General features: G+C 53.3%; 3 protein-coding genes across 3 annotated transcripts; 1 reads left to right on the plus strand and 2 right to left on the minus strand.

The window, feature by feature from the left end:
* The first annotated feature begins 581 nt into the window (after positions 1 to 581).
* Positions 582 to 4569, plus strand: BO83DRAFT_3686 (putative capsular associated protein). The gene is made up of 7 exons (XM_025529832.1): positions 582 to 1027; positions 1107 to 1165; positions 1220 to 1542; positions 1599 to 2012; positions 2062 to 2208; positions 2256 to 2686; positions 2737 to 4569. The coding sequence occupies exons 1-7, from the start codon at positions 984 to 986 to the stop codon at positions 4310 to 4312; spliced, it is 2994 nt and encodes a 997-aa protein (XP_025393192.1). The 5' UTR covers positions 582 to 983; the 3' UTR covers positions 4313 to 4569.
* BO83DRAFT_433231 (glycoside hydrolase family 16 protein) lies at positions 4361 to 6667 on the minus strand. Its single transcript, XM_025535664.1, has 3 exons — positions 5924 to 6667; positions 5432 to 5858; positions 4361 to 5292 (listed from the first exon to the last, which is right to left on the minus strand). The coding sequence occupies exons 1-3, from the start codon at positions 6283 to 6285 to the stop codon at positions 4777 to 4779; spliced, it is 1305 nt and encodes a 434-aa protein (XP_025393193.1). The 5' UTR covers positions 6286 to 6667; the 3' UTR covers positions 4361 to 4776.
* Positions 6668 to 7414: 747 nt separating this feature from the next.
* On the minus strand, positions 7415 to 12627 carry BO83DRAFT_433232 (CORVET complex membrane-binding subunit VPS8; the record flags this gene model as incomplete). Its single annotated transcript, XM_025535665.1, has 3 exons — positions 11978 to 12627; positions 11491 to 11926; positions 7415 to 11433 (listed from the first exon to the last, which is right to left on the minus strand). The coding sequence occupies exons 1-3, from the start codon at positions 12302 to 12304 to the stop codon at positions 7415 to 7417; spliced, it is 4782 nt and encodes a 1593-aa protein (XP_025393194.1). The 5' UTR covers positions 12305 to 12627.
* Positions 12628 to 13931: the final 1304 nt, after the last annotated feature.

Raw genomic sequence — 13931 nt, forward strand, 5'->3', positions numbered from 1 at the left:
GAAGATCGCTCTCAACTCTCAATCCGTCTCAGCTTGAGACCCCACGGAGTCTCCACGCTTTACCCGCTTGCCAGGATATCGCGCAGTCCCTGCCAACGTTGACTGGATGCGTTGGCTCAAGTTTGACTCTTGGACTCCCTGGAAGATCCAGAGTTTTCAGGATTGATGATGCCATCTAGAGGGGCACACGGGAGGGGAGATTGCCCGATCGGGGAGAGGATCATCCCAAGATGGAACCAAAGATGGATCATGGAATGGCTGGACCCTGACGCTAAGCGCTGCGACCTGCCATGTCTTTTTTCTGGTTCCTTTCAGTGTTGACTGACCGTTTCATTTTGTGTGTCTTGCGCCATCTACATGGAGTACGCGTTCAGTGACACCACCTCTGATATACCTGATGGACTGAGCGGTAACTCTTGGCCTGTCATTTGATCAGAAAGATGATCGTCGTGGGATAGAGACGGCGTGCTGACGTGCTCGAGCAAGGCAATGGGCAGTGCAAGCTATCTGGACACTAAAGACAAGTTCCTCCCGTGTGGTGGAATGAGGATGGCCGTGATGGACGCGAGCCGTGGGCCAGACCCCTTCGTTGACGCAATCCCCTCGAATCCCGGGCTTACACAGTAATCCCCCTTATCTCTTGCTGAGAATGATATTCTAAGGATATGTTCTTGGTGGTTGTTGTTGTCATTCCTCTTCTTTCCCCCTTCTTTCTCTCCTCCACACCTTTCAAACACAAACTACGGAGGGCATACCCCATTCATTCTACTGGAAGTGTATCTTCCCTTTGGGGCCCTAAGCCAGGACGTTAAACTGACGGCTCCACCTCCTTGCGGCATCCCCAGCCAGGCATCACAGTTGCTTACTCCCTTGGGCGGATCTTTCTTCTTGCGCCGGAATTTGCCTGTGCGCTGCATGATGTGAATGTCATTCAAACCATGATGGCTATTAGCTTTCTCTACCCATAACTTTCCTTTGGCGTCATGGTATTTCTCTCTGCTGAGACCGGCCTCAAGGCCGCGATAGGGTGAGTAGAAGCATACCCGTTATACCACCAAGTATGCCCATCTCTGTTACTCAACGGAGCGACCTGACGCAACGCACAGGGTATTTTTATTAAGCTGTACCTTTATTTCGACGTCTTACAAGACTACATTCGCTTTCGGTAGGCTGCCGGTTCGAACGGTCCTAATCCTAAAGGCTAATTACGTCCTCCTAGATCACCCTCTCATCACAGCCGTATTGGCCTGCTACTTTGCGGGAATCTGTCTTTTAATCCTGAGCCGATTCATTCATCGCATACCGAAGATCGCATCGTCTGCACCTAAATACTCCTCCATCCCACTCACCGAACGCGACCAATCTCTCGAAGAGCCATTCTCGCCGATCAGCTTGGACAGCAACAGTAATTTTGCCCTCACTCGCTCGCGCAGTTCGGCGCGATGGATCAAACTAGGTTTACTCTCGGTCCTTGGATGCGTCCGGATCGCTTTGTATCGCGACCTCACTTTTCATACTGAATGCGCGCCGGATGGATACGCGGTAAATAGCCAAAAGCTAGATCCTAGGCGATAGCGCTAACTCGACTTCTGGCGCAGTACACCATACCTTTCTTACTGGCCCTCTATGACTACTGGCGCAATCAACGCAATCGACCGGTTGCGAAATGGTCCGCCCCAGAGCGCCCGCAGAATGCGCATATGCGTGTCATTGCTACCTTTGCCAGTCGCATGCACAATTTCCTTTTTCAAAGCCGCCTGAGATATGTCATAGCGGCATTTTTTCTCCTGACAGGCGGATATATCACCATAACGTTTAGCCGTGGCTTGCAGTCAACATACATCTGCCCCAATACCTCTAGTCTACATATGCGCATGCGTGTCTTCACGATCTTCAGCCTCATTCTCGACTCGTTGATCTTGATTGGTGCGGCTGAATTGGCGAGCGAAGGATCCCGGTCGGGGGAGAGCATCAGGAAGCCGCCTTTGGCTTCCTGGGCCTACAGCCTACTGGTGCGTCAATTTGGCATGTTTCTCGAACTAAACTGACCATGGTCTGAAGGGAGTGGCTATTTTCTACACCATCGTTGTAATAATCCTCGTCGCTACTTCCGACGGCGACGACCGCTTCATCAGCGCTCAATATCTACGCAGTGCGGTGGGTCAAGCAGTGCTGGTGACTTGTGTGGTCGCTGCGGCGTCCCAATTGGTAAGTCTGGGAAGCCGTGTAATTGTGGCCATATGCTGACTGCTTAGATTCCGTACTATGGTATCGCTGGGCTGGCCGTGCTGGCTGGTTTCGTCACGCTCTACTTCACATGGGCGTCTACTCTGTTCAACGGACAACATCCATTTCCGTTGATTTTCGCCTCCCGCGCTTTCGCGGCTCTTTTCTTCATCTTTGCGGGAGCCGTCGCCTTTCTTTATGCTCGAACGGCTTCAGAAGATGAAGCGCAATTCCTATATCGATTCAACCTGGCTATGCGAATTGCTTTCGCTTTTCTCGCTGCAATCGGCCTCATCCTGGTGCACCAGCAGCATAGCGCGGCGCATCTGCATCCTATTGATTTGCTTGTGTACGACGGGAGACAGCACCATAATCAATGGCTTGCGCAGGCCAACAGCAGTCAAACTCTCGCCGATGCTGTGAGGAAGTACCGCGCCCAATACAATCAACATCCACCACCGTGCGTCGTCCCACCAATTGCAAGATTCCAGCTGAAGCTAACTAAATCAGGAACTTTGATAAGTGGTACGAATATGCTGTCAACCGATCTTCCCTAGTCATCGATGAGTTCGACCAAATATACAACGACCTTCTACCCTTCCGTGCATTGCCACCTGCGCAAATCCGAGACATGACGCAGAAGCTGGCAACAAATCCTTACAATGAGATCGGTGCGATCAGCATCCGCGACGGCAAAGCTCGAGTGCAGGAAGGTATCAAGCCCACGCATGCGTGGATGGTGATCAGCGCTTCCAAGATGATTGAGAAATTCGCCGAGTTCCTCCCCGATATGGATCTCGCATTCAACCTGAACGATGAGCCGCGGGTTTCAGTTCCCTGGGAGAAAGTCTCAGTCCTGCGCCACCAAGCGAGGTCTGACGGTCTACCTCCGGAGGACAGCATCAGGACCGAATGGTCTACTGCTCGCGGTGCTCAATGGGGACCAATCGAGCCGGCCGACCAGACGACAGAAACCATGTTTGTGGACAACTCCTTCAAACACATCTTCGACCGCTACGTGAGCTCCACCTGCCCACCCTCCTCCAAAGCTCGCAGTCAGCGCATCTGGGACCGTCGACACATCTGCCTCAGCTGCGTCCGTCCCCACTCGCTGGGAGAGTTTCCGTCCGATTGGGCGGCAGCGACAGACATCTGCCACCAGCCCGACCTTGCCTCTCTGCACGGGTTCTTCCTATCCCCAGCATCCTTCAAAGTCACACAAGACTTGACCCCCGTCTTCAGCCAAAGCACAATCGCCGGTTTCAACGACATCATCTTCCCCAGTCCCTGGAACTACGTCGACAAGATCGAATACAAGCCATCAGAAGAACACCCGGACGCAAACTACACCGATAAAGCCAACACCCTCTTCTGGATCGGCAGCACCTCCGAAGGCGTGAGCAACCATGGCGAATGGAAAGGCATACCACGCCAACGCGTCGCCCACCTCGTGAACAACAACACCATGAACAGCGTCTCCGTCTTCCTCCCCACCAACGAAACAGACACCTACATGTACGAAGTCCTCAACGGTCGCGCCCCCTCCGACATCCTCCACCTCGACACCTCCGTCAACGTCATCGACCCCATCGTGCGCTGCCGCAGAGAAGACTGCGACGACCAAAGCAAAGAACTCGGCGCCGCCTCCCGCGTCGACTTTCAATCCCACTGGCAACACCGCTACTTATTCGACTCGGACGGCGCCGGCTTCAGCGGCCGCTTCCTCCCCTTCATGCAGAGCCACAGCCTCCCATTCAAGACCGGTCTCTTCCGTCAATGGTTCGACTCGCGCATCACCCCTTGGCTGCACTTTGTGCCGATCGACCTCCGTCTACACGGGCTATGGAGCACCCTGGCATATTTCGCCGGCGTGGACACAACTCTCACCGTAAATGGCGCCACCCGACACGTCCACATGCCGCCGCACGATATCGAGGGGACTTGGATTGCCGAGGAGGGGCGGAAATGGGCGAACCGGGTTATTCGCAAGGAGGATATGGAAATCTATTTTTTCCGGTTATTGCTTGAATGGGGCCGGATAACTGATGATCAGCGAGATGTGTTGGGATATCGACTGGATATGTAATGATTGATGATACTTGTTTTGTTTATATACCATGTCTATGGGGTTTTTGTCATTTGGTGTAGTCAATACTAGTACTAGATGGGAATAATGGAAAAGAAATATGAACTTCAATTAGAGTAAATCGGTTTAACGAGTGACGGGTATAGTAAGTAGAGATAGAGCGAGCGACTAGTACATACCCCAGGAAAAGAAGGTAGTACTATGATGTAGGTTATGCACGTATAGATCCAGATCTATACATGCATGCATGCATGCATGAAATGCAAATGCACCGAAAGAGTGAAATCAAAACAACAGTCAACCAGCCTATCAACCGAATCAATGACCGAAATCCCAGGCAACCAACGCATCAGTAAATCAATATGAGTGAAAACCGAGTCGATGATGAAGATGAAGATGAGACGTATGGAATCAGACGAGACGAAAAAAAAAAAAAAAAAAAGAGAGAGAGAGAGACGATGGAACTAGAAGATCATCCCCGCCATCGGATTCCTCCTTTCCCACCTTGCCTTTCTCACAAACGACGGGCTAGGGAACGACGAGGTCGACGTCGACGCGTTGAGCTTCGAACCATGATGGTTTCTTCCTCCACCTCTCCAGGGACGAGAATCATCGTCATCGTCATCGTCGTCGTCGTCGTCGTCGTTGTCCGAATCATCATCTGAGTCAGAATCATCATCATCATCATCATCGTCTGAATCATCGTCATCATCCGAATCATCATCATCGTTGTCGTCGTCCTGATCATCTTCATCATCCTCATCCTCATCATCATCCCCATAATCAACCACCCCAGCAACAGTATCATCATCATCACCATCATCCTGATAAACCTTCAACGAATTAATAATCCAATAAGCCTCCGCAAAAGCCTCCGGATTATTCGCCACATAATCACTACATGAGCTAGCGACAGACGCACAACTGCTCGAACCCCAGACATTACCAGCCCAGTCGCCGCAGAAGGTGGTGTCGAAAATCTATACCATACCAACACATTAGCCCTCATATAATCACAACCAAACAAGACAAACAACAACAACAACAACAACAACAACAACAACAACAACAACAACATAATACGGAAATAGTGAAGTGGTTGGGGGGGGAGGAACATACAATCTGCAAACTATCAAAATGGGCATCAATATCACAATCACCCTGAAACCTCGCGACTGGAGAACCCCAAGAATCCGGGTCGGGATTGCCCGAATCAATATCATCAGGGATACTTCCGCGTTCAAAGAACCAGATACTAATGGCATCTGAAGTCCATTCTGTCGCGAAGACACCTCCGTTATTGGCATTGAAGGCGGTGCCGTACGAGGTGCCGTCGGGGTCGGTGATACCGCACCCGGCGTTATTGGATTGGCCTGCGGCGGAGACGTAGCAGTTGTCGGTGGTCATGGAGCCGGTGAAGTCTGCGGAAGAGGAGACGCTGCACCCGTCGCTGGTGTGTAGGGTCATGTCGTTGCCGGATTGTTGGTTCACGCCTTCGATGATGTCGATTTCGCCGTTGTTGGGCCAGTCGGCGCCGACGAGCCAGCTACAAGTCATCTTTTGTTAGGAAGGGAGTAGGAGAGAAGGGTAGGAGGAGGGATGAGGGCTTACAAGGCAGGCCAGGTACCGCAGACACCTCCGGGCATGTGTCCAAGGTCAAGGATAAAGAGACCATGGTTGTAGGTAGCATCGCTGCTGATGCGGACGCTTTGACGGCCGCTGCTGCCAGCGATATTGGTGTGGTCGACGCCCATGTAGACGGGGGCATCGCCGGAGGTGGAGATATAGCCATTGCTCTGGGCGGTGGCTTCATCGACGTAGTCGACGAAGCCGTTGGTAGGGTCAGCGCCGGTGAAGAAAGTGAAGCCATCGAAGAAGCTATCGCCCGAGTAATCGTCTTGTAGAGTGTAGGCTGCAGAGCTGAGCTGCGCCGTGAGGCCTAAGGCCGAAAGAAGAGTCGCGGTGCGTCGCATCGCGATGAATTGAAGAGTATATTTTGTTTTTCTTGTCCAAGGAGAGGTAGAGGAGGAGTTTGAACTATAGACCAGCTAGATTGATGTTTTCTTCCTCTGCAGAAAAGGTGATCGTGGAAGAAGGAATGAAAAGAAGTAGATATTTATATATGAATGCCTATAATGTGTTAGTAGTATGCGAGATCTAAGGAATGGAGCCGCAGCTCAATCGTAGCAGCTGCTGCAGAAATAGGCAAAGGAATGTTGATCTAGAGAAGAGGTATCTGAATTCGTCGAGCCATGGCCGTGAACAGGATTTATATATGGCGCGACGCGCGAGAGAGAGAGAGAGAGCGTAGAAAGTTTAGTTAAGAGAGAGGAGTGTAGAGACAGAACGCCGAGATAGGGGGCCCTCGGGCCTCCCCCTCCGGGTCTGGTCAAGCCTTTCAAACACAGACACTAACGATCTGAGTGGCGCCGACTATGAACAATCCACAGCCAGCCCACCGGACCAGAGCGCAGGACCAGTCGGCCAGCTGCGAGGCCCATGTGGATTGTTTGATTGATTGATTTGAGACCGTTAATTTAATCCGCGGGCCAATATAGGGCATGAAAACGGGTAAGCTTAGGAAATCAAATGCGCCAGTGACAGGCGATCGGGCACATTCCGGAGTCGAGGGTTTGGCCAATAAAGGCGTGTAGAACACCATTTTTGAATGAAAGTTGCTGCAGGCTGGGCGTCTAGTCAAACCGCGCGGAGGATGAAGATCAGCCCCGAGATGGGAAGGATTCCGCAAGCAGATGCAGGCTTGCAGCCCATAACCCGAGATTAGGACAGGGCCACGCGATGCATCGGAAAGTCCAATCAAGAGGGCCTGACAGGGAGGAAAATAGGAAATAGCCGGCAGCATCAGCAGATGAAATCCCCGCCCGGATGCAGCAACTGGAATGCCACTCACCAACGTTATTTTGTTTTGTGTCACTTTGAATGGCCTTTTGACAGCTCGCGGGAATTTGCCTCCCTCGGTCAGCCGATCCTGTTAGATTCATTAAGATGCAGAAAAAAAAAAAAAAAAAAAAATAAAGACAATAAGGAAATAGTAGAGATGAAGGTAAAGAATTAGAAGAAAATGCTATTAGGACATCGTCGTCACGCTGCCATCGCTGGTTCATTATGTACAGGACACATCGGGCATGCCAACAACTCCTCCCACTCCGATCCTCCTCGGTGAAACGGTCCTCCACGATGCTGATGCTGATACTGATGATGGTGTCGGTGCTGGGGATGCGCAGGGTGCGCAGTAGTCGAAGAGTCGACCTCCAACAGACATCGCCGGTGGTACAGATGCCGGCAGGAAAAGATCACGACCGGCCCAGCAGCCACCGTCGCGTTCTCGCCGTTCACACCCTCACCATCTGCTGCGGCCGCATGCCCATCCATCAGCGGGAGCGGCTGACCTGCATCGGCGGCCTTGCCCTTCCCCCGCGCGGTCGCCGGATCATGTTGTGCATGAAGTCGTTTCTGGAGACGCTGCTCGTGCGTCTTTTCCTGTTTCTGCTCCCACGCCTGCCAAAACTGGGGTCCAACCCCAGGTCCCCAGATGCGCTGCCGGCAGATTTCACAGACCTGCCCGCGTGGTCGCCATCCCCGCTGCCGTAGTCGCGTCACCTCGTCCACATGCACAAACAGGTCCCGGTCCAGCATGCCGTTGGCCAGTGCTAATAGGGATTTCTCATATGTGTAGGCCGAGAATATTGATGCCAGTACCGCCCGTAGTTCCAACAGGGAGGGCGACCAGCTGGCCGCCCGCGTGAGGAACGCCCGCAGAATGCGGAGAAAGCTCACGTCGCTCCGCTCGCTGCTTGATGATCCACCAACCCGCACCGTACTGGACAGCAGCGACGTGAACACCTGCTGAACCAGGGCGCGGAACGCCGACATCAAGTGGCTGGTTGCCGGAGTCACTGGGGCTGCACGCTCTGGCTGCACCAAGCCAAACACGCTGCTGGCCGTCCGCACGACGGCCTCGATAAGATCTAGCCAAAGGCTTTCGTCGAAGGAGAGAGGTTGCTCCAGATTACCCTTACCCGTGCCATTCCATTCCACCGCACGTGAATTCTTCGCCGTCTTGCTTTGCCCCTGGCAAAGCCAGGTTCCCACTCGCGTAAACTTGTCAAGGGACTCAACGAGATGGTCGATCGCCTCCGTCGTACTGGCGGAGTCGGGGCTATCGTGCAGATTCTCTAGAATGCCTACCAGCCCTGACTCAAGAGTCCCCAGGTGTGTGATGAGACGATCCATCGCGGCCCGCACTTGACCTTGTCGAGCCAGCAATATCACGGCCGCATCCACCACCCCACTCTCCTCCATGGATGGCAGCAGTTCTTCCAGCCGGACGTCTCCGACCCGTAGATCATCTACAAAGTCGGCAACGCGAGACGGGTTATACTTGCAGAGCAGCTGCACATATCGCTCGACCATCCAATTCTCGATGGGCTTGCCCTGTCGTCCCTCCGCCACAGACTGCAAAGACATGCGCACCACAACGCCCAGGTACTGGTACTGCCGGCCAGTATCGTCTTTGAGAATGTCAAGGAAGGTCCCGTGGAGTTCCGGTGCGAGCCCTTGCATCGTCTGGGCGGTCTTCTCCACATCGATGGCGACCAGCTGGCCAGCATGCTCTTTGACCACGTCGACAACATCACGTCGCTGTTTCTTACCTAGTCCTGAGCCAGGACGAAGGCAGTCATGGAGACAGGTAAAGATGGCCTCCTGCTCGTTCGGATCTTCAAGGTATGTGCGCACTAGCTCCGGGTACTGCTTTTCAGAGCGGTAGGTAGCTTTCAGAATCCGGAAAAAGCGTGCTTCCTTGTAGAGCGGGATCATGCCCTGGACGTTGGGAGGATGGTAGAAAGACAACAGGTACTCGGCGCTCAATTCGCAATCGTCGGCCATATCCAGGCTCGGATATCGGCACAGCCGCTCCAAGACCTGATGAAGAGTGCTGCCCGGGAGGAGAATATATTGTGGATATTTAGGAAGGTTGCGCGCAAGGAACATGTCTAAATAAATGGTATCAGATGCATCGAAGGACTGAGTCATAACCTGTAACAGAATGCTGATAAGATATTGTCGGTTAATGGACACTCCCCGGACAGGAGTCTCATCGGGTTCTTGCTCATTCAAAAAGCTGTCCTCAAACGCCTCGTTCATCATACTCATGAAACTGGATGTGTCGAATCGCAGCATGGCCTGGAGCTCGGAAAATGACCCGCCTGGCTGAGCTCGAGCCCCGGCTTTGGGGCCAGACGGTTTGCCAGAGAACAAGTAATCGTACAAGGTTGCTTTTGCTCGGGTCGCCTCGGCGTCGTCCATGTCTGCCCCGGTAGGATAGACACGCCCAGTAAGAACGAAGGAAAGATAAGGGAACATCTTCATCGCATTAGTATACCGCTTGAGCCCATCCACTGACTCCCCATTAACGAGCGCCTCCGGTGTCGGAATGAGCTGCAAGAGCTCCTGCAACGGGCCCACGTAGTCTCCCAGGCAGCGATTCCAGACGTAGATAAACGCGTCGTACAGATTATGATGCTTGCACAGCGAAGTGGTCTGGTCAATGTCCATCGTGGCGGTATCCAACAGGCAGATGATCTCTTCCAACCGGCTAACGCTGTGGTTCGTCGCGAAGTGATTGATCAGGGCCTTCACGGCAGTCGGAGGAAGAGAGCGGACGGTCCCCTCCACGATATACGGTTCGAGCGCATCCAGAAATATCCCCGGTGAGCCACTCTCCTCGTACCAGGTAAACACCTCGTCCCAAAGGAAGTCCTCCTCGGACATACAGACGCATGCCGCGATGGACACCTCGGCTAGTTTCTCAAGCTGTCCGTTCCCCAGTCTTCCGCTATTCGCTTCTGTATTCCGCCCAAAGGCATACTTCAGCGAAGCCGAGATCATTTCCAGGAGTTTCTCTCGAACCAATGGCTGCCTCAGTGCATCCTCCTCCGGTAATCCAATGGTCAGCTTCTCGGCGCTACCTTGATAGTATGATGTCGCCAGCTGGATCGCACCGATAAAGTCACCGGCTTCCATGAGGGCCAACAACCGATCCGCCCAGTTCGACAGGCTTCCGATCAGCATCTCGTTGAAGCCCAGCAGAAACAGGCGCCCTTTGTAAGAACGGAAGCTCATATAAAAGGCGTCTGCCACCACTCCATGCATCGATGTATCCTCTTCATTGAACTGCTCGACCAAGTTATGCAGCTGTGCGGAGAACAAATCCACGTGGTAGATGTGCCGGTTGAGGAGGTCAACAGCCTCGGTAACACGCATGGTGTGGTCCTCCAGTATAAGCAGCTGCTGTGTGATAGTGAGCACTGCCAGCACTGAGCGGCTCAGCCATTGCACGGCAACAATCGCCTCGTCGGCCTTCCATCGGCTCCTGGGTCTGAAGGATAGGCTTGGAGGGCGATCACGGCTCGGCGACTCGTCGGTTTCCACCTCCGAGACGTCCATAACCGTCAGCACATTGGACCAACAATATACAAGCTTCGTCTTGGAAATCTCCGAATCTTTGCCCTTGAGCCGGATGGCGGGGAACCAGGCAAGGGCTCCAGTCATGGCGCCGTGAGCTGTAACTTCTTTCGGACGGGGCGACTTGTGTTGTGTCTGTGCGACAGGCGTCGTCGAAACAATGACGAGGAGATACGGTGTAAGCATGGCGACCAAACCTAGCGAGTCGGTGGATTGCTCGACATTGCCGAGCGGGAGCGGCGAGAATGCCAGGACCGAGCTGGGCTTTCGCGGTCGGCTGCCTTCCGCGAAAACCTGAGGATAGCGACCCAGAATCCGAGTAGTCTTTACCGTCCGTCCCATTGCGCCCATTCCTCGAGTAGCAAGGTGTGAGAAGGCCATTCCTCGCTTATCTGCAGATACGAGTGCCGTCCGTCGCGTTCCCAGAAAGCCCACATGGATGACCGGCGCACCCGCGATATGGCCGTCCGATGTTCGAGTCTCGATCTGACTAGCAGAAATTGGGGGAATGTGGAGGAAAGGCCGTGCTGACCGTGAGATCTCCCAGGTAAATATGTCGCCCGAAGTGTGGCCTCCAGCAACCGTCGAGTGGTCTGCTGACAGCGCTAACGACGTGATCGCACCACATTCAATTGCTACATTGTGCCCAAGTCAGCAGTAGGGACCTAAGACGAGCTCAGTATTAGACGTACCCTTTGTCCCAAGTCCAATGATGGTCTTCAGGTTCTGCTGATAGTCAAATACCAGGATGATGCCCTTGGACGTACCAACCACGATGGACGTCGAAACGACCATGCAGGTGGGATGTCCAAAGTTCCGTTTACCAACTTCCGAGAATGCCTGCCCATTGAGCTTCCTCAATCTAGTCCATTGCACAACATCCCACGGGCCCAGAGGGGTGTCCGCGCCCGAGTCCACGGTCCCGGGCGATAGATGGCTAGTAAGGGAAGATTTTCGGGAGTGAATCTGGGCTAGAAATGGGGATGACGGTCGGAAACTGACTGGCGATGCAGAGGAGAGTCTTGACTGGAAACGACGATCGAAAGGGCGATGGGAAGGACTGGGGCTGAGGTGAGGAGAGCCGCGGAAGGCTAACGCGCTGCTGCTTCGCGACGATAGAACAGAGCCCTATTCTCATCAGCGGGGAGTCAGGGCGGGACAAACATGGTCGCGACCAACATGCAAAGAAGGGGTATCATCTGGCGTCGAGAGGGTCTCATCCATGCTACCGGGAGCGCCGGGCTGCCCGGACTGCGGCGAGGATGGCAGGTCGGTGGTATCGGCGTCAACAGGAGGGCTTGGTTTTCCCGAAACATGATTTTCGCTGGCTACGCCGGGGAGATCCTCCTCGAAGTAAGCCATTGAGCCATGTTCCGGTGGTTGCTGAGCGTTGGCATGATCGGAGACGCCGTTGTGGGCGGGCGGGGAGTGTTCATCGTCTTCCTGGCCCAAGTCGAGCTCATCCTCTCGTGCCCAGTCATTACTGGTCTCGATCATGGAGCTCATCGGCGGGATGTTCGAATGACCATCGCTCCAACTGTCTTGTCTAAGAGTAACAATGATCGCGAGGGGATGTTGAATGGAAGCTGTACGGTGAGGCGCCGATGGTCTCAACACTCGATGTCACGAAGCTCGAACGGGGCAATAAAAGTGGAGGCTGGCCGGGATCAACGGGGGGGGCTGGATGTCAGGTGCAGGGCGGCGGCAGACACGGGGAGAGAGCACGGCGAGGAGACGCACGAGCTATTCAGGTAAGATAACTATGAGGCCGAGTGGGGTGAGGAATGATCTGGGGGAAGGAGTAGAGGCTGCGACGAGCTTGGGTTGAACTGGACTGGACTGGAGGACGCAATGGAGAAGGACCCGGCCAGGCAGAGACCAGGCAGAGATACCGGAGATACCCACCGGCGAAGGAGGAGGAGTTGGTGTCGGGGTATCTTGGTACGGTTACCGTTACGCGATCTAGTCCTAATCCGGAAAGCGGGAGAAAGAAGTTGACCATGGATGCCTGGGTGCCTGGAAAGCATGAATGGCCATTGTCTCGATAAACTACAAGATCAACAATGGAGTTGGACAGATACAGTACATTTTGTTTCTTGCCCCTTACATCTTGATATTCGGTTTACCTAACAAGTTCCATAAGACCTAGATATATGTCTTCTTGCGTGTGTGGACAGCAAAACAATCCTCTCACACGATTGATGCCTATACCACGTGGACGGTTTCGGTCGGAAGAGACATCCAATTCATCACTTCATCGGAGATGTCAAATCCTCCCAGTTCTCAATACTTAATATTCCGCGCATTTATCGCTGGGATCGACTCTGTGGCTGAAGATTCAAGTGTTGCAAAGCCGAGGTAAACATGGTAATACCCTTGTCCATGCCTTAGGCATCTCCCACCCCCATACGAGAAAACTCTCCTCTCTGAGTTAGTTCAGCACCAGATACACCTATCATAAAGGAAACAACATGAGATGGTGAGAATCACGGGGATATCCTTTCCCCCTTACGTCCCATCATGAACCAACAGGGTGCGTCGCTGTCAAGCTTCTGACCTGCATGGTGACGGGTTTCATGTGACAACAGTCCCTCTCTATTTCCCCCTCATCAGGTCTTTCTAAGGGAATGCAGGGAGAATGGTCATACATATCCCATCATGTTTCTAACAGTCAGCAATTACTCCCATTCAGGAACTTACAGTTAGCGCCCCCGAAGGCCAGGCTAAGGATCTGCCAATATATTCAACCGCCTGGCTCCGAACCAACCACTCGTTGTCTCCTTTACAACCCCCCCGCTTGATTGGATTGCAGTAGCATGATCAGCATTCACTAATTCTGCGCTCGGGAAGTTAGCTCATGGGCTTAGAGCGTAGAGTAGTATTGACTATTGACTGCTCTCCCGCCGGTCCTATCATGATGCTTAACCGTGATTGCCCTGTCGGTTGGTGTCCGGGTTGGGGTTATCACACTATCCCTCATCATCACCCGTGCAGGTCACAAGCTGGCAAATGGCTCCAACAAGCCACTACTGAATTCATCAGCCATGGTTGGCGCGGTCACTTTAGCAGAAGATGGGATATTGGGTGGACATCGTACAACAAGGGCCAGGGTATAAATAAAGCCGGCGCATTC

This window comes from Aspergillus eucalypticola, assembly GCF_003184535.1.
Source record: "Aspergillus eucalypticola CBS 122712 chromosome Unknown BO83scaffold_1, whole genome shotgun sequence".
In the NCBI taxonomy this organism is placed as follows: domain Eukaryota; kingdom Fungi; phylum Ascomycota; class Eurotiomycetes; order Eurotiales; family Aspergillaceae; genus Aspergillus; species Aspergillus eucalypticola.